Source organism: Panthera pardus, unplaced genomic scaffold (genome assembly GCF_024362965.1).
Source record: "Panthera pardus isolate Hobbes unplaced genomic scaffold, ASM2436296v1 HiC_scaffold_1, whole genome shotgun sequence".
Taxonomy (NCBI): domain Eukaryota; kingdom Metazoa; phylum Chordata; class Mammalia; order Carnivora; family Felidae; genus Panthera; species Panthera pardus.
In genome coordinates, this window is record NW_026526654.1 from 55,253,461 (window position 1) to 55,272,778 (window position 19,318).

A 19,318-nucleotide genomic window follows, 5' to 3' on the forward strand; every position below is an offset into this window, starting at 1 on the left:
GCTTCTTTGGCAGTGATTTGTCTGTTTATGTAATTTTTATTAAATTAATTACAGTAATAGGTACACCTGGCAAAAACAGATTTGGAAACAAACCTCCCCTCCCATTGGTTCTAGTGGGGGTTACGTGAGCATAACAAGGCAGTCCTACTTCTCCCTGCCAGGGAGGTACCATGGAGGCTAGGTGGGGAGCTCAGACACCCATCCATGTCCAGCAATAACAAGAAGCCTCTTTCTGAGGTATCAGCAGAGGCCAATTGGAGAGCACGGACTCGTGTGTTCACCTGGCGGTATTGAGGGGATGCCTGTCCTCCTTCCTCCACCTGAGCTGTATCATAGGAAGCCAGCTAAAAAAACAAGAGGTTGAAATAAAATCCGAAGTATCATAACATAATAACCTGTTTCCAGGTTTCAATATAGAAAACCTGTCATAATAAAAAGGAGGAAGGTTTCAAACTGAGTGCAAAAAGACCTTTACTAATAGACGACAACAATGAGTTGTCAGAGATATTTGGACATTCTAATAAAGATGTTCAAAGGAGCCATCCTAAAGATGTTTTAATGAGCAAGTATGAATATGCTGAAAGAAAAAAAAAATAGTCTCCGTAAAGAAATAGAAGAAACTTTATTCTTTTTAAAAGATCAAATAGAAATTTTGGAATTGAAGACTACAATAACTGAAATGAAAAACTTACTGGAGGGGCACAACAACAAAATGCGAGGATGAGAGGAAAGAATTGGTGAACTGCAGTATAGAATAATAGAAAATACCCAATCTGAACAGAGAGGAAATGAAAAACAAAACCAAAACAGAGCCTCCGGCAACTGTGGCACTATAATAAAAGATTTAACATTTTGTTGTCCAAATCCTAGGAGGATCTGAGAGGTGGGAGGATAGCAAAGTTACGTGAAGAAATAATGGCTAAATATTTCCCAAGTTTGGCAAAAGACCTAAGCCTACAGATTCAAGAAACCTAGTGAAACTGCAAATAGGGTGAACCCAGAGAAACTCACGTTAGGACCTTCCATAGTCAAACTTCTGACAACTGAAAACAGTAAAAATTCTTGAAAGCAACCCGAGATGCCACTTTGGTTATGGAGAAAACCAATGGCATGACACTGGATTTCTCTTCAGAAACTATGGAGGCCCAAAGCATGTGGTAGAAACAGTTTTTAAATGAAGAAAGCCAAGAGCAGCCAGCTCCGAATCTTGCGTGCTGTGAATGTATCCTTCAGGAATGAAGGCAAAATCAAGAGATGCTGAGATGAAAGAAAACAAAGGGAATTTTTGGCCTTAAAAGAATAGCTAATGATATTTTCTAAACAGAAAAATAATAAAAGAATAATAAGAAAAAGAATAAGAAAATAATAATAATAATAAAAGAAATACAAGAAGGCATCCTTGAAATACTGGGAAGAGAAAGTGTACAGTGTAAATAAAAATGTAAGTGTACTTTCCTTGAATTTTCTAAATTATGTTTGGTAGAAGCAAAACTTCTATCTGTCTGATGAGGTTCTCACTGTACATAGAGGAAGCACTTATAACAATGATACTCTAAATGGGGAGGGTAAAGTGCATAAAGGGAGATGTGTTAGCTTGGGGTGCCATAATAAAAAGGCTGCAACCTGGGTGGCTTAAACAGAAATTTCTCAGTATTCCAGAGGCTGGAAGCCTTAAGGCCATGGTCAGGTGCCCTCAGGGTTGGTTTCTTCTGTGGCCTCTTTCTTTGGCTTGCAGGTGGCTGCTGTCTTGTAGTGTCTTCGCATGGCCTTTCCTCTGTGGGTGTGAAATCCTGGTGTCTTCCTCTTACGAGGACATTCGTCATACTGGATTAGGGCCCTATCCTTGTGATGTCCCTTAACCTTAATTATCTCTGTGAAGGCCTTATCTCCAAATATTATCACATTGTGGGTGTGGGCCTGTATGTATGAATTGGAGGGATACTATTCGATTCATAACGGGATGGAAGACTTCTACCATTCGCACAAGCGTGTGAGACGATGATGCCAATAAGCTTTGATATATTCTGATGTACCTAGAGCAACCTCTAAAAAGCTGTAGGAGCTATAAATAAAAAATACAATAAATAAATCAAAATGGAATTCTAAAATAGTTTCAAGTAAACCACAGGAAGGCAGGCAAAAGAAAATGAACAAACAGAATGAACAAGATCCAAAAAATAAGTACTAGAGCTTAACATGTCAATATTACATTATGTGTAAATGGTTATGCTAATTAAAGGAGACTGGCAGAGTAGATTAAAAAACATCACCTGATTATATGCTTTCTATCAGAAATTCACTTCAAATATATTGATATAGACAGATGGAAAGTGAAATGATAATAAGACATATTATGCAAACATTAATCAAAAGGCAGTTGTGGCTGTTTTAATATCCAATCATTTAGATCTCAGAGTAAAGAAAAAGATTGATTTTTAAGAGTCAATCCACCAAAAGACCCATCCTAAGTATACATATCAGGCTACAGATGTCCACAATATATGAAGCAAAAATACTAGAACTGAAGGGAATAGATAAATCCACAATTAGATTTGGAGACTTCACAACTCAGTCAATAATCAATAGAACACCTAGGCAGAAAATCACTAAAGATATAAGAACTCAACACTACTATTAAGTAAAAGTACATAATGCATAGTATAGAACATTTCAGTTAATAGCAGAATACACATTCTCTTCTTAGAACATGTACCAAGTTTGACCGTATCCTGAGCCACAGAGCAAACCTCATCAAATTTAAAAGAATTGAAACCATACCAAATGTGTTCTTCTACCAAAAGACTCAAACTAGAAATCAATAACAAAGATAACAGGAAGATATCCAAACATTTGGAAAGCAGACAACATACTTGTATATAATCCTTGAGTCAAAGGGGAAGTCTCAAGGAAAATAAAAAGATACACTGAAGTTAATGAAAATACATTTCAAAGCTTGTGGCACACATCTGAAGTTGTACTGAGAAAGGGAATCTGTAGGACTAAATACATACATTAGAGAAGTAAAAGGGCTCCAATAAATAATTTTAGTTCTCACCTTAATCTAAAAAGCAAAATAGAAAATAAATAAGGTAATGATAACGAGTAGAATCAATTAAATTGGAAACAGAATAACAATAGAGGAAATTGGTGAAACAGGGATGTAGTTCTTTGGGAAGATTAATAAAACTGATAAACCTTTATTATTGATGAAGAAAAGAGACAAATTGCCAGTATTAGGAATAAAACAGAATACCACCACAGACTCAATGTCGATAGGGTAATAAGGCAATACTACAAACAACTTTAAACACACAAATTTGACAACTTATTTGAAAGACTAATTCTTGAAGAAGAAAGTACTACAACGTACCCAATATGAAATAGAATATTTGACTAGTCTTCTAGCTATTAAGGAAATTAAATTACTATTTTAAGAGTCCCTAAAAGATCTTCTAGTACAGATGCTTTCACTGGAGAATTCTACCAAAGATTTGAAGAAAAATTAATACCAATTCTACACAGCCTTTTCCAGAAAATACAAGAGCAGGGAACAATTCACAATTTATTTTATGAAGCTGATACTGATAGCAAGCCAAACAAAGACAATAACAATCAAAACCCCAAACTCCAGATTTACAAACTAATGTCCATCACGAATATAGACATGAAAATCTTAACTGAAATGCACTATATCAACAGGGCTAAAGAAGAAAATCACGTATCAATAGATGCAAAGATTTGACAAAAACTAAACACTTCTAATAAAATCTCTCAGAAGAGGAAAGACATTATGGATTGAATTGTGTCCCCCAGGAAAATGTTAAGTCTGAATTGGCGCCTTAGAATGGGACCTCATTTGAAAATTGGGTCAATACAGATGGAGTAAGATGAGGTCATAAAGGAATAGAGTGGGCTTTTAATCCGATTTATGTTCTTTTAAGAAGAGAGACACAGTGCCATGTGATGGGAGGTAGGGAAATCCTGGAGTAGCCGTTAACACCGGAACCTAGGAAGAGGCAAGGAAGGGGTCTACCCGTGGTCTCAGAGGGAGCCCAGCACTTCTGACATTGGGCTTCTAGCCTCCAGAACTATGAGAATGAACTTCTCCTCTACGTATTCTATTTCGCGGTACTTTGTTACAGCTACTCTCGGAAACTAATACCGAGGAGTACTTTCTCAATTTGATAACCTAAATCTACAAAAATTCTCGAGCTAACATTAAATGTGAAAGGCTGAATACTTTCCACCTCACACTAGGGATGAGGCAAGGATGTTTGCTTTCACCACTCTTGTTCAACACAGTGCTGGACATTCTAGCCATAGTGATGAGGTATAAATGAAACAAAAATGTATAAATCCCAAAGGAAGAACTGTAACTGTCTTCTTTGTAGATGACATGTTTACATAGAAAAGTTGAAAGAATCTGTAAAAACTACAACTAATCAGTAGGTGCAGCAACATTGCTGGATTCAAGATAAAAATCGACTTTATTTTGCAAGATGCAAAAGTTTCAGAGCTGTGTTGTACAGCAGTGTGCATATATATCATTGATAATACTGCCCTATACACTTCAATATTAAGAGGAAAATTTTCGCCTGAAAAAAGTTGGTTATATTCTTTCACTAGCAATCAGTTTTATGCTGAAAACTACAAAATCATAATGAGGAAAATCCAAGAAGTTCTGAATAAATGGAGAGCGATCCTTTGTGCTTGATGTTTACTTGATTGAGTTAATGGCCAAATTCAATTCCTTGCAGTTTTGAGACTGACATCCCTTTTTTCTTGCTAGCTGCCATGTGAGGGTTGTCTCAGCTTCTAGAGGCCACCCACACTCCTTGGCTCCTATTCCCCTTTCTCTGTCTTTAAGCTTGTAAACTTTGAGCCCTTCTCATGCTTTGCATTTCTCTTCTGCCTCATCTCTCCAATCCCGCAGGGAAAGGCTTTCAACTTAAGTAAATTAGGTCATTAGGTTGGACTCACCTGGGTAATTTAGGGTCATTTCCCTATTTTAAAATCCTGTGATTTGTAACCTGAATTTCCTTTTCTCTTTCCTCTTTTTGCTATATCAGATAATCATAGTTTCTGCTGTTAGGACGTGGCCATCTCCCGGGTGGGGGTGGGGGCAGGGGTGAGATTATTCTGCCTACCACATGTGCTAATGGCTTCCCATTGCCCATGACATTGTATAGAGTTTTTTTCAGAAGCTCCTTCCTACCTTTTTGGTTTTACCTCCTACAGCCGTTTCTGGAACTCGGCACAGACCATTTCTTTTAATGGCTTTGCATGCATTCCCAGTGCCTTAGAAACAGCTCTTTCTCTGACTTAACCTTGAAAACTCAGGTCAGACATCAGTTGCTTTGCTCCTAGGAGGGGTAGATGCTGTTATCTTCTGTTCCCTTAGCACCATGATTATAGCATTTATTATATTATGGAAATGATTTAGCTCAACATTTGTTTCAACCACTAGTCTGTGATCTTTTCAAGGGCAGAGAACATGTTTTATTCAGTTTTGTATTTGTCATACCTATTGTAGTATTAAGCACACAGTGAGACCTTCATAAAGGCTGAGTGACTTTGTTAATGAACACTTGTTTGAGTAGTAATGAAACATCACCCTTTGAGCTGCAGTCAATCAAGTCCTCAAGTGTGCTAAGGACAGGGACTCCAGATTCATCATCCTTGGTTCAGTATGGATAAGTACCAGTTCTGAAATCAGAATTGATGTATTTGGCATGAAGGTTGGAACAGGCTCAGTGATACTGCATGGGAAGCGTCATTGCTTTGTACTTTTTTTCTAGGTATGTAAAGTAAGGGTGTGAATCTGGGCATCAGCAGACCTGGATGCTATTTCTAAGTGACCATAACCTCTCTCTGTGTCTTCTTTTCTTATATATAAAAATGGAAGGAGATTCAGTTTTATTTTAAAACCATTTATTGAACGCTTAGTCTATTCCAGGTGCTGGGGAATTTAAAGACAAATTAGAAATGGTCCCTATTCTCCAGGTGTATGTGACTGGTAAGGTTGCCCTTACGACGTGGTTGGTTTATTCTTGTTCTGACAATCTATGATGCATTTATCTTTACCTTCCTTGGAGCACATTTGGGAAGAGAGGTGATAACTAACTTAAGTCTGTGGGAAACATATACATGGATAGTGTCCTTGGGCCAGGAAGTAAATCTGAGACCTGATTATTGCCTCTTCTGCTCATTGAGATGACTGTATTTGCTTCATAAAGCCAACAACACCTAGGAAACCACTTTGCATACCTTTGATTTCATCCTGTGTCTCAGGAAGCAACAACTGAATTTCAAAGCATAAGCTGCTTTGAACATTTTAAGATGGTTTGGACATTTAATCCTAGAGACCTCTCTTTCTCCCTCTTTTTTTTTTTCCTTTTGTTACCTCTTCACCTCTTTTTTTCTCTTACATGGAGCCCCCTGCTAGGAAGTGCTAAATGGCAATATACTTAGAAGTTTTTCTTGAAGCAATTAAAAAAGAAGAGTTTGATATTTCCTGTTACGGAATTTTAAGAGGTAGATTTTGTGTTAAATTAGTACTTAGCACATTACTTTTTGCTGTTTTTAAGCAATTTTTTCCCCGTACAAATGTCATACTAATCTCTATGTCATTTCTATTCATGAGGAAGAAACATTTGCACAGTGCTTATTCATCCATGAATGCAGTTTATAGTTAAACCACATAATGCCTGATGGTACTATGCTGACAGGCACAGAATAAATATAACAGATTTTGTTTCCTAAAGATTGATCATTTATAGATCAGTTGATAATTTTTTTTTCCAGGTTGCTTCTTACATTGATGATGAGAAATCTTTTACTTTTGTAAAAAGCTATGGATTTCAATGAACCTCTGTCAGCACCACAGGCCTACCTACTCAATATCACTTTTTATCTTGCATGTCTTTTCCAGAAAAGATAAGAAATAATATTTGCCCCTATTTTTAAAAATCATGCTGAAAATAGTAGAGGTGGGGGCCAAGGTTTTGAAAGAATGGGTTTGTTAGTGACAACTTGTTAGTACAACAATATGCTGGCCTTGCAAATTTCTAAGAAAACAGAGAGCGTTTTTACTTAATTTGTGTTTTAATATTTCAGTAAGTACCAGCTTTTTATGTTTAAATATTATATATATGTATTTTTTTTTGTTATCAAGCATCTTTGTTTCCTCCCCCTGCCCCCTCACTTTGTTTTTGATGTATTTTATGAAATGTATAGTCTGACTTTCATTAGGCTATTACCATTCTCTCCGATTTTATTCAGAAATTAATTTCTACCACGAGTTAAAAGATTGCAGTGTAAAGTAATTTGGTATAATGTCTCTTTACGTTTAATTTATTAAGTTTATTTTATAGAGAAGTAGTTCATATATAATATGCTTGAGTGAATGTAAGTTTTACCGCAATGGCTTATATTCTATAGTTCAGAAGAGTTATTTAGTGGGTCCAAAAATAGTTAATATGAGACCTTCTGTGGGTCACAGCATTCTGGTTATAACTGTTATATTAAGGGTGATAAATTTATTTATTTATTTATTTATTTATTTATTTATCTTTTTTTTAAATGTTTATTTATTTTTGAGACAGAGAGAGACAGAGCATGAACGGGGGAGGGTCAGAGAGAGAGGGAGACACAGAATCTGAAGCAGACTCCAGGCTCTGAGCTGTCAGCACAGAGCCCAATGCGGGGCTCGAACTCACGGACCGTGAGATCGTGACCTGAGCCGAAGTCGGACGCTTAACCGACTGAGCCACCCAGGTGCCCCAAGGGTGATAAATTAAAAAAAACAAAAACAAAACAAACAAACAAACAAAACTATGTTCTATTAATTAGACCAAAAGACTTAACTTGATTTACTTGGATCGATAAGCTTCCTAAATTCTGTAGTAGGCTTCACCATGAGCATATTAAGTGAAACAAAGTTTATTTCGTTATATTAACCTAGTTTTAAATTATTTTGGTATAAGGCAGTTTTAGGAATAGTGACTTTATTTTCCACAATGATTGAAAGGGATAGCCATATGAATAATCCTATATCATTTATGTTAGCTTTTGAATGTCTCCATGGTTATACTTTTGCATATACAGATTGTTAAAAATTCACTTCAAAGTAGGAAGTCCCGCTTGGAGACACTAACACAGGAGGGTACGATGAATACAGTCTGTCCACGTGTGTCAGTGTCGGCCCCAGTAAAACTCTCAAGTTACTCTTTATGTGTTTGATTTCAAGCTTCCCTGCTTCATGTGAAATAAGAATAAATACGGAGTAGGATGTCAACAAGGCAAACAGTTAAGCAGATGCTGTAGGTGTTTCACGAAACATGAAAGTGAGATTTGAAATGCCTACAGGTAATCTGGGTGTTGCTGATAGTGGAGAGTAAACTCGTCACTTTTGAAGTAGCATCCTGGTTTGAAAACTCTGACTTCTATTCAACTTTTTTTTTCTCACCTTCACTGTAATAGTGATTCCAGGCTTTTCTTTTCCTAGGAGGGTATCAGAGTATGTTTCTTGCTTAAGTACATTCTTGAATTAGTTACTCCATGGCTTTGACTGGACAGGGAGGAGACAAGTGAAATAGTTGACAAGTGTCTGCCAATCTAAATGACAAATAGCTTTTTTTTTTGGTGTGGTAGGAATCAGAAATTCTGAATGTTTATAAGTGAGTAAGCTGTATTCACAAGTGTACAAATGAAGAAGATTTTTTTTTAAACAATATTTGCTTTCATTTAAAAATGTTGTGTTTGGTTTTCTTATTGTCATAGGAAATGTTCTATTGTGTCTTAAGAAAATGGTATTATATCTTGGTATGTGACTTAAACTTGTTCTTAATGTTTATAATATTTTGCTTTTGGTTATTGGACAAAACTTTGTCTTTAAAGTTCGATTTTTTCAAAGGCCACACACACACACACACACACACACACACACAATCATACATACAAACACATATACAAAGAGATAAACACAGTTATATATCCTAAAATTTTCTTTCCCCTACTTTTTAAAAAACAGATGATATTCTTGCTCAAAGCTTTCTAAATCACCACTGGAAAAAAAATTGTATTAATTCCCATTAAGGTAGTTTTTCTATAACCAAGGTAAGCAATTGTCTATTGGCAGTGATGTCCTAATTACATTAGTGTACTGTGATTATGCCAGTGGGTTTATGAAAAGAGGTGGTTTGGTCAAGATGAAAATGTTCATTTAAAAATAATGATGAAACTCTTAATCGAACTTTGAAGCTTAGGAAATTAGGATGCATTTCAGTGGTTTGAGAAATTTTCCTAAGACTTTTCTTTTCAATACATACATTTGAGTTCTCCCTCTTTAAATCTTTTTTTTTTTTTTTTTTTTTTTTTTTTTTAAAGTTTATGTGCTTTATCTTGAGAGAGAGTGAGAACCAGCGCAGGAGAGGGAGAGAGAGAGGGAAGGAGACAGAGAATCCCAAGCAGGCTCTGCACTGTCAGTGCAGAGCCTGGTGTAGTGCTTGAACTCATGAACCGCGAGATCATGACCTGCGCTAAAACCAAGAGTTAGACTCTTAAGCGACTGAGCCACCCAGGCGCCCCTTCCCTCTTTAAATATTGCCCGATTTCTGCTCTTTGTAAAAGTTTAAAGTGAGGCTTATCCAGTGGTGTGTGGGTAAATGTTTAATGGCCAGCTCTCTGGGTGGGGGCAGATGGGGTGATTGGCAGCATTTGCTGATTTCTGCATTGTGTTACTTCCCACAGGGCAGATTCTAGCTACCAACACAATGTTGCTGGACACAGAGCACAGAAGTGATGGACATAGTCTGGTTTATCCCATCACTGCTCTCACAAATAAGATTATGTATCATGAATGATTTTGCACATGATATTCTTATGTTGTATTTATGATTAGAATATAACAAATATGAAATATTTGTGAGCATATCTCATTGTGATATTCTAAACTAGAATACTGACCATGCATAACTGCCTTTGTTTTTTTGTTTTTTGTTTTCCTGTTTATCAGTTGGGTGGAAAGTTTTGGACATGAGGGGCTTGGATTATTACTGGACATTTTGGAAAAACTGATTAGTGGCAAAATGTAAGTATATTCATTTTTATTTTCAATTAAGCTACATTTGCATGTCCAGCGATAATCCCAACAGTGATGTTTTTTATGCCAATGCAGACAAGAAAAAATTGTAAAGAAGAAGCAGCATAAAGTCATACAGTGTCTAAAAGCTTTGATGAATACACAGGTATGTACATAGGTAATTACATTGTATTCGTTCTTCACTGGTACTTACAGAATTCGTATAAAATAGAGTTGTGTGTAGTACAGAATTTGCACTGAAGTGATGTACTGCTTTGATAAGCTATTGAGTACAAATCCTTGTGGGTGGGTTGATCCTCCCTTTCTACCCTCCTTTCTGTTCCCCCCTCTCTCTTCCTCCTTCCTTCTCAATTTTCAGAAGTATAGCAAAAATAAGCTTTGAAATCATACATGATAATTGAACGTGATCTGCAGTAATATTTATTATCAAAGAATCAAGTGGGAAAGAATTAGTTTTCACAGCCTAGAAATTTAAATCTATAATCAAATTAATGTAAAAAGGTGTGAAACGATTAGAAGCAGGTCCCAAAAATGGAGCAATGATGCTTCATACAAGTAATATTGAAACCAAAGGCAATATGGCAGGTCTGCAGAGTTTGCAGATTTGAAGAGGATACGTAAGAAGAGAGGAACACTTGAAGCTCCTAACTGAAGTTAGATTTTTCGGACAGTGTTCCCATTTTTAAATATTGTATTTAAAACAATTTAAAACAATGGGTACAGTAATGATCGGTGTTTTAGTTGCCATTAGACAGCAGGAGAGGAATTTTACCTGTGGTGTTAGGATGATTTGTGTTTCACAGCAAAACTGCCTGTATATTTCTGATTAATTTCAAATTTTTAATATTTTGTCTTACATTTTAAAAATAAGCCTTTAGAGCCTTACACACTTAAGTACTGGTACTTCAGTTATTAACATTCATATTTCTTTCTATTAAATGTAGCAAATACTTCTATTTTCCTTTTTTTCTTTTTTTTCTAATGTTTATTTTTGAGGGAGAGACTGAGTATGAGAGGGGAAGGGGCAGAGAGAGAGATGGAGACACAGAATCCAAAGCAGGCTCCAGGCCCTGAGCTGTCAGCACAGAGCCTGATGCAGGGCTCTAATTAAGGAGCTGTGAGATCATGACCTGAGCCACAATTCGATGCTTAACTGACTGAGCCACCTAGGTGCCCCAATATTTTTTAATCCTTCACGTCTTATTTATTTTTCAGCATTTTCTTGAGCTGAGATTTCTGTTTTTACACAATGAGATATTTTTCACCTCCCTGCCTTCTCCAATCAGATATGATTTTCTTTCTTTTCTTTTCTTTTTTTTAATGTTTTGTTTTTTGAGAGAGTGTGAGTGGGGGAGGGGAAGAGGGAAAGAGAGTAGAGGATCTGAAGTGGGATCTGCCCTGACAAGCTGACACCAGCAAGCTCCTTGTGGGGCTCGAACTCACGAAATGTGAGATCACAGCCTGAGCCAAAGTTGGATGCTCAACTGACTGAGCCACCCAGGCGCCTCTAATATGATTTTCAAGGGGAATATCTGATGTAGAAATCCTCTTTATATTGTTACATATTCACATATATTCTATATTTGAACGGATTGTTCTGTGAGAATTAGTTTTTAGTTAGACTACATATTCTTTTTTACAATATGTCTTAAGAGTAAACGAAGAAAGCGATTTTTCTATCCTGAGGACATAATATTGCTTTAGAGAGGCTCCTTGTAAATTGAGAATATAGAAATTGGAAATTTCCCTGATGATAAGGCTGACAGTAGAGAAAATCCGGGAACATTTTTTTAAACTAAAGGGGCATGTGGATCATTCTTTGATTTTGGGAAGAATACCAGGATTAAAGTGAGATGAGGTAGTGTACAGAAGCAATTTCCTACTTCAGACTGACCTGGGGAGGGAGTCAACTTTATGTATTTAGGTTCTGATTGATACAGTGTGTTCCCTTATAATGGATTGCTTTTGCTTATAGTTTGTATCTGTGGAGCTGGAATCTATTTCCATTTGTGTTGATGGCTATCATCTGTGCTAATAAGAATAAAAAGTTGCTGATACTTGAAATTATTCTATTTTCTGAATTCTAAACTTAATAATATATGAAATACTTTTTTGGTAAAGTCCCCCTCCTCCCCAAGATTTGTTGATGGTTTTTCGTTTATGTCACTGTGTACTCTTTACAAGAGTTCCTCGAATAATGAAAAAAATAGAGGCTCTGAGAGGGGAAAAAAAGTGGTACCTTCTTAGGTACTGGTAATTATGTAATTAATGAGTAAATCTGGTAACAGATGAAAGTGAGTTTCTTATAACACTAAATTGGACTAAATAGTATTTCCTAAATGGAAAAAGATTTTGAATATTAGGGGAAACAATAAAATGATGAAAAGTTAAATATGTTTAAGAGGTGAGTAGAACAGGGGCTACATTTTGGTCTGTTAACATTTTGTGTGTTGCTTTAAGGTGTGCATCCCCCAGCATAGGTGTTTTGCTCCTGAAGCCAGCCCCCTTCCCAGTGTTATCTCTGCTACTGGGATTAACTCACCATAGGTAGCTAGTGATTGAGGATCAGGATTCATGCCCTATTGAGTATCGTACACAAGGATTTAGGGCCTTCACCTTCCCCTACCTAACACTTTTCCAGTGGCTTGACATTCTATCTGTTAGGTAATAATGGGCCTCAAGTAGAAAGCAAATGGAACCTGGCTTTATTGCTCGATTTAGAACATATGAGTTTTCATAGAAACCAGAGTGGCCCCTTGATATTCAGTAGAGAGACACCTTAGACCTTCCAAAATTTGTCACCGCCTCTCTAACGTTCTAATAGGCTTCATTTAATGCATTTTAAATGGTAGCACTGGTAAGTTGATTATTTCTTTCACAGAGTCAACAGTTTTTGTTTGCTTTGCTTTGTTTTTTAAATAATTGAACAAGAGTAATTTTAATGAAGTAGGCGGCAATTCTGTCTTTAGTTCTAGGTGCTCAGTGGTGGTAATCTGGCCTCATTCCAGTCTTAAAATGAGCGCGGCATGTTTTTATGTTAGCAAAGTCAGAATACTGCCGATGGTGGAGCCTTGGAGTTTAGGAAGTGCTAGTGAAAACTCTGAAATCAGAGAATGCTCATATTTTGCTCTCTACGCATAATGGTTTAGTGCTAGAGGGCTTCACAGAGAAGGTAGTTAGTATCACTTGGAGGAAATCACCATGAGTTGTTTTGAGTATTTGGAGGAGCCACAGGACTCTGATTCCAGACGGGCAGGAGTTGGCTAAGGACATCCAAGTGGGTGGGAAATGAAAGGGAAATGCTTTACTGAATCCTCTGGTTTCTCAGGACAGAGCCAGCTCTTTGGCACTTGGTAATCATTGACTGATTGGCTTTTTGAATTGCATCTAAGTGGTACTTTATAAACCTCTGACAATTCCCTATAATGGTTATTGAAGAACATTGTAGTCCTTGGCCCCATGCCTGCTTTCTCTTTCTTTGTTTCCAGTTAGGAGACAGCCCAGGGCATCACAAAAGGGATCATTTCCTGACTGGCTTAGCTATCTATTTGTAAACTTTTCCCTGCCACCAAAAAGACCGAGATGTCTCTCCAGAAAGCATATCCTGGGCGCTTGGCCCTTCTGCCTGTGCTGCTTCCTTGGTACCTGTGTTCCTTAGATAGTGGTTGAAAACAAATGCAGTGTTTTCAGCAGTGTGACGGCTTCTTTATATAAATGACGTAGGCACGATAGGAAAATTAGAAATAAGATTTCATACCACTCACAGCATTTGGGTCTAAGCTTGTTATAGATTTAACTTTGATAATTATATCTAGTGTTAACTTTGAGTTAAGCTGTAGTTCATAGGTCTGTAATTGGGATTAAAGTCCTTTTTAGTGTTCAGTAGTAATTCTAATCAACCAATTTCTCACTCTTTAGAAGGATCCTTTGGGATACATAGAAGATAAATCATATTGTTTTATTGCTTCTATTTATCCTCTGTTATTTGATACTTATCTCCCATAGATTGTAAGTGGGCCCTAAGAGATGTATATATCCTCAAATCAAAACACGAAGTCATTAACATGACTCCTTATCTTCTAATTGGATGTGGCATCCTGGCAGTAGCAAACAAACTTTATCCTTGTCCAGCATCATCCCATTTATATAATGTGTTTACAACTGCATTGTCTTTCTGATGATAAAATACCAGTCGGATCAGAGTATCTATGCTCCTCATGGCAGTTTCTACACGGGATCTGTCCAAATCTTCTTTCAACTTGTGCCCATTTTATGAACTCAGCATTACTATCTAGGTGTGTGTTATGTAATGTGGTCACCACCTGTGGCTATTGAGCACTTGAAAGGTGGCTTGTCTGAACTGAGATGTGTTGTAAATATAAAACATGCATTGGGTTTTGAATACTTAGTTATTTTTTCTTCCTGTCTCATCAATAAATGTTTTATATTGATTATGTTGAAATGATAATATTTTAGATATACTGGATTAATTTGATTAAAATTTTACTTTTTTATTGGAAAACTAGATATTGTGTGGGTGGTTTTCATTATATTTCTCTGGGTTAGAGCTGATCTGTGTATTTACTTGTGTGGTATATCCCTTACCAACCATCCTTCCCAGGAAAGCTCCTTATGGCCTCAGTGTCCGGTACAAAAACTGACTTTTTATTTTGTGTGTTTCTGTTGGGAAATCTCCATTTTCCTCACTGTTTCTCCCTTTCTCCAGTTGGATACTTAGCTTTCTTAGTAATTGTAAGTCATACTATTGTAAAATCACCTTTGAGGAGTTATGTTTGGTTGACTATCATAGTTTTTGATGTGAATAAGTCTATGAATTTTTTCCAAGATGTTATACATTCCTTATAGTTTCTAGCTTGTACAAAGTAAAAAAAAAATATTATCCTATAAACTTTTTTAATAACTGTATTTCCTCTAGGGCACTATTTTTTTTCCCCCAATAAACTGCTAACATTTAACCTCTTATTTCCAAAATGTTATAGTATGGCTTGGAAAGAATTATGAGTGAAGAAAGGAGTCTTTCTCTATTAGCCAAAGCCATCGATCCCAAGCACCCAAGTATGATGACAGATGTGGTAAAACTCCTCTCTGCAGTATGCATTGTAGGGGAGGAAAGCATGTAAGTCCTCTCAACTCATTTCTCTAATTATATAACAATATAATTTGATTTACTTAATGTTTTCATTATTCTATTTTAGACCAGAATTTACTGTTAATAAATGAAGTATTACTTAAGCAGCTGATTTAGATTCATAATTGTCTGAACAGAAATGTTTGAGTAATAATTATTCTCAATCAGTATAGTAGTTATGGGCTAACCTTTTTCTATGAAAAACTTATTTCTTCATCGTATTTAAGTTGTTCCGAATTCAAACCCTAAATAAAAATTCTCAACAAAGACTTAAAAAAATATGCAAATGGTTTCTGTTTCTTAAGTGATTTTTGTTTTCCAGATAGAGTTAATTCAAATTGTAGGTCATGCAATTTCCCTTGTAAAAGCAAACATCATATTATTTGAAAATCTGTTTGTAAGGCAGATTTTAAAAATGCTATTTGTGGGGCACCTGAGTGGCTTAGTTGGTTGAGCCTTCGACTCTTGATTTCAGCTCAGGTCATGATCTCATGGTTCATGGGCTTGAGCCCCCGAGCCTCCCCACTCGCCCCACTCGGGCTCCATGCTGGCAGCCTGGAGCCTGCTTTGGGAGTTTCTCTCATTCCCTCTCTCTTTGCCCCTCCCTAGCCCATGCTCACACTCTTTCCCTCAAAATACATACATAAACTTAAAAAAATAATAAAAGTGCTATATGTAATAGTACTTTACTGGTTGAGGGTAGTCTTTGACCATAAAATACATCCTGAAGTTTTAAACTTTAAAGACATTATCCACACATATTAGGATTGTAAGCAAAAGACCATTACATACATATTAAAAGATAATTATAAAGATAAACCTCCACCCCCCTTTTTTTTCTTTTTTGAAAGATTGGGATTCTTATTACAGGAAGCATTTAAAAATTATTTAAAATATCTTTTAAAAAGGGTGAAGATATAAAAACAGAACAACCTACAGAGTAAATAAATAGCCCTTTCATAAAGGCTAGGTAGAGAGGCCTGTAAGCAGAACCTCCCGCATGCATTTGAAAATTGTCCTTGTGGCGACCCTCCTGGGCCTGGCAACTGTTGAGCTGCTCTGTGTGGATTATTGGAGAGTCAGCAGGCAAGACTCAGGCCCTGCCCTCGGCTGCACGGGTAGCTACGGTGTGTGTCCACAGACAGGGATGTCCCCCCGTGGCTACATGAGTAGCTACAGCGTGTGTCCACGGACAAGGATGTCCCCCCGCAGCAACACGGGTAGCTACGGCGTGTGTCCACGGACAAGGATGCCCCCCGTGGCTACATGAGTAGCTACAATGTGTGTCCACGGACAAGGATGTTCCCCCGTGGCAACACGGGTAGCTATGGCATGTGTCCACAGACAAGGATGTCCCCGTGGCTACACGGGTAGCTACGGCGTGTGTCCACGGACAAGGATTCCCCCATGGCTACATGAGTAGCTACAATGTGTGTCCACGGACAAGGATGTCCCCCTGCGGCAACACGGGTAGCTACGGCGTGTGTCCACAGACAAGGATGTCCCCCTTTGGCTATGTGGGTAGCTACGGCGTGTGTCCACAGACAAGGGTGTCCCCCCATGGCTACACGGGTAGCTACGGCGTGTGTCCATGGACAAGGATGTCCCCCTGTGGCTATGTGTGTAGCTACGGCGTGTGTCCACGGACAAGGATGCCCCCCGTGGCTACATGAGTAGCTACAATGTGTGTCCACGGACAAGGATGTCCCCCTGCGGCAACACGGGTAGCTATGGCGTGTGTCCACGGACAAGGATGTCCCCCTGTGGCTATGTGGGTAGCTATGGCGTGTGTCCATGGACAAGGATGTCCCCCTGTGGCTATGTGGGTAGCTATGGCGTGTGTCCATGGACAAGGATGTCCCCCCAGGCAAGACGGGTAGCTAGGTGTGTGTCCACGGACAAGGATGTCCCCCTGTGGCTATGTGGGTAGCTATGGCGTGTGTCCACGGACAAGGATGTCCCCCTGTGGCTACACGGGTAGCTACGGCGTATGTCCACGGACGAGGATGTCCCCTGTGGCTACGTGGGTAGCTATGGCATGTGTCCACGGACAAGAATGTCCCCTGTGGCTACGTGGGTAGCTACGGCATGTGTCCATGGACAAGGATGTCCCCCTCTGGCTACACGGGTAGCTACGGCGTGTGTCTACGGACAAGGATGTCCCCTCGCGGCTGCACAGATAGGTGTGTGTCCACGGACAAGGATGTCCCCCTGTGGCTATGTGGGTAGCTACGGTGTGTGTCTGTGGACAAGGATGTCCTCTCGTGGCTGCACAGCTAGGTGTGTGTCCATGGACAAGGATGTCCCCAGCAGCAGCGCCAGCACGTGAAGCCAGGTACAGCTGCACCACATTCCCTTAACTGTTTCAAAAAGACCATAGTAACTTTATTGTAAAAACCCTAAGAGGGTATTTAATATTGACACACAAGATGCACCTAGTGCTCCCCCCTCCGCCTTTCTTCCTCTCCTCCTCCTGCTCCATTCTCCTCCTCCCTCTTTCCACCCATTTCTTGTGTCTTCTCTCTTCCCTCTTGCCTCCTTAACACCTTCTCCTTTCCTTTCCTTTTCCCTCCTCTTGGCCATCTCCTTTCCCTCTTCTTTCTTTACCCTCTTTCTCTTTTTCCTCCTCTTTTTTCACCTTCCTCTTCTTCTACTTCTTCCATATTTATTATTTCTTGACTTCATAATAGGTTATTAAAATGATACAGATAACATTTACAGACTACACGTTTACGTCTACAAACTGACCTACAATACACTAGATCGTGTTAACACTGTTCTTTAAAGGTGTAGCGACTATAGATCTTTAACTGTTACTTTTTATGTGCGTATTTTTATGTGCATATTTTTTATGTGCGAATGTGTGTATATAAATCCTTACTACTGTGTATTTTTGGCTATCAGACTTCATTTACACTGAAAAGGAAGTAGAGTGTAATGATTAAGGAAACCAGGACAGTGCTCACCACAAAGACTGTCTGATTTCAGATCCTTGCTTCATCATTTAGGAGACGTGAGACCTTAGAAAAATCGTTTAACTTTTTTCTCCCTCAGTTTCTTGCTCTATAATATGGGACAATACCAACTTCATAGACTTATATACATTAAAAAGAGTTAATATTTGTAAACTGATTTATATAATGCCTGATGTGTAGAAAGCACTTTATAAATGTTTGATAAGTTACCCTCATCATAGGGTTATTAGGCATAAATGAATTAAAACATGTAGCTAGTACTTGATACATGCTATGTACTCAGTAAGCTTTTAAAATGTTGCTGGTTCTGGGAGTAGTGACTCTGGAGTTGAATAGATCAAGCAGTTGTATCAAGGCATTTAGATTATTTGCTGTTGGCAATTTAATTAATTTCAAATTTTCTGATAGCCTTGAAGAGGTTTTAGAAGCTTTAACATCAGCTGGAGAAGAAAGAAATGTTGACAGATTTTCATCTATTGTGGAAGGTCTCAGGCATGATTCAGCTCAGCTGCAGGTAAGTTTCAGGTATAATCTTACATATTGTTTTCTGACTGGCTTATATTTAAGTATGAAACCCTGCATGCCATTGAATGTTTTATAACATTTCAAATAAATGTATAGAATTCTAATGTGTAATATATCACAATGTGTTCTTATAGTTATAACTTGGTGTATACCTGTTATTATTTCCTTGGGTTACTTTCTTAGATGCTGACTTCCTAGGGATTTCTATAAAATCGATAATCAAAGTCCATGAATTCTTTATTTTCTGTTAGTCTTACTACTTGATAATTACAACTTTTTATGAAGTTTGGACAATTAAGTGAATTACGGCTTTTTGCTGAATTATTAGTTTTTATATCTGAAAAGTTAGGAGTTTGCATGAATAATAAGGAGACCAAGGTACACTAGGATTTTCAAAGATATTTAAATATTTAAGTGCTATTGGGGCACCTGGGTGGCTCAGTTGGTTGAGCGTCCAACTTTGACTCAGGTCATGATCTCGTCAGGCTCTTTGCTCACAGCTCAGAGCCTGGAGCCTGCTTCCGGTTCTGTGTCTCCCTTTCTTTCTGCCCCTTCCCTGCTCACACA

The 19,318-nt window shown here is 37.9% G+C and overlaps 1 protein-coding gene and 1 long non-coding RNA gene across 6 annotated transcripts in view; one reads left to right on the top strand and one right to left on the bottom strand.

Annotated features, from left to right (window-relative positions):
• Positions 1-19,318, top strand: part of DIAPH3 (diaphanous related formin 3) — a 504,744-nt gene that overhangs the window by 127,457 nt on the left and 357,969 nt on the right. For all 5 annotated transcript variants that reach the window (XM_053898946.1, XM_053898962.1, XM_053898954.1 and 2 more), the window contains 4 exons: positions 10,016-10,090; positions 10,178-10,247; positions 15,103-15,239; positions 18,635-18,740. In XM_053898946.1, coding sequence (XP_053754921.1) covers positions 10,016-10,090; positions 10,178-10,247; positions 15,103-15,239; positions 18,635-18,740 — 388 coding nt within the window. The remainder of the gene's footprint in view (positions 1-10,015; positions 10,091-10,177; positions 10,248-15,102; positions 15,240-18,634; positions 18,741-19,318) is intronic.
• On the bottom strand, positions 1,359-12,753 carry LOC109247151 (uncharacterized). Its single transcript, XR_002071606.2, has 3 exons — positions 12,645-12,753; positions 5,216-5,363; positions 1,359-1,774 (listed from the first exon to the last, which is right to left on the bottom strand). It is a non-coding gene; the product is annotated as an uncharacterized LOC109247151 (long non-coding RNA).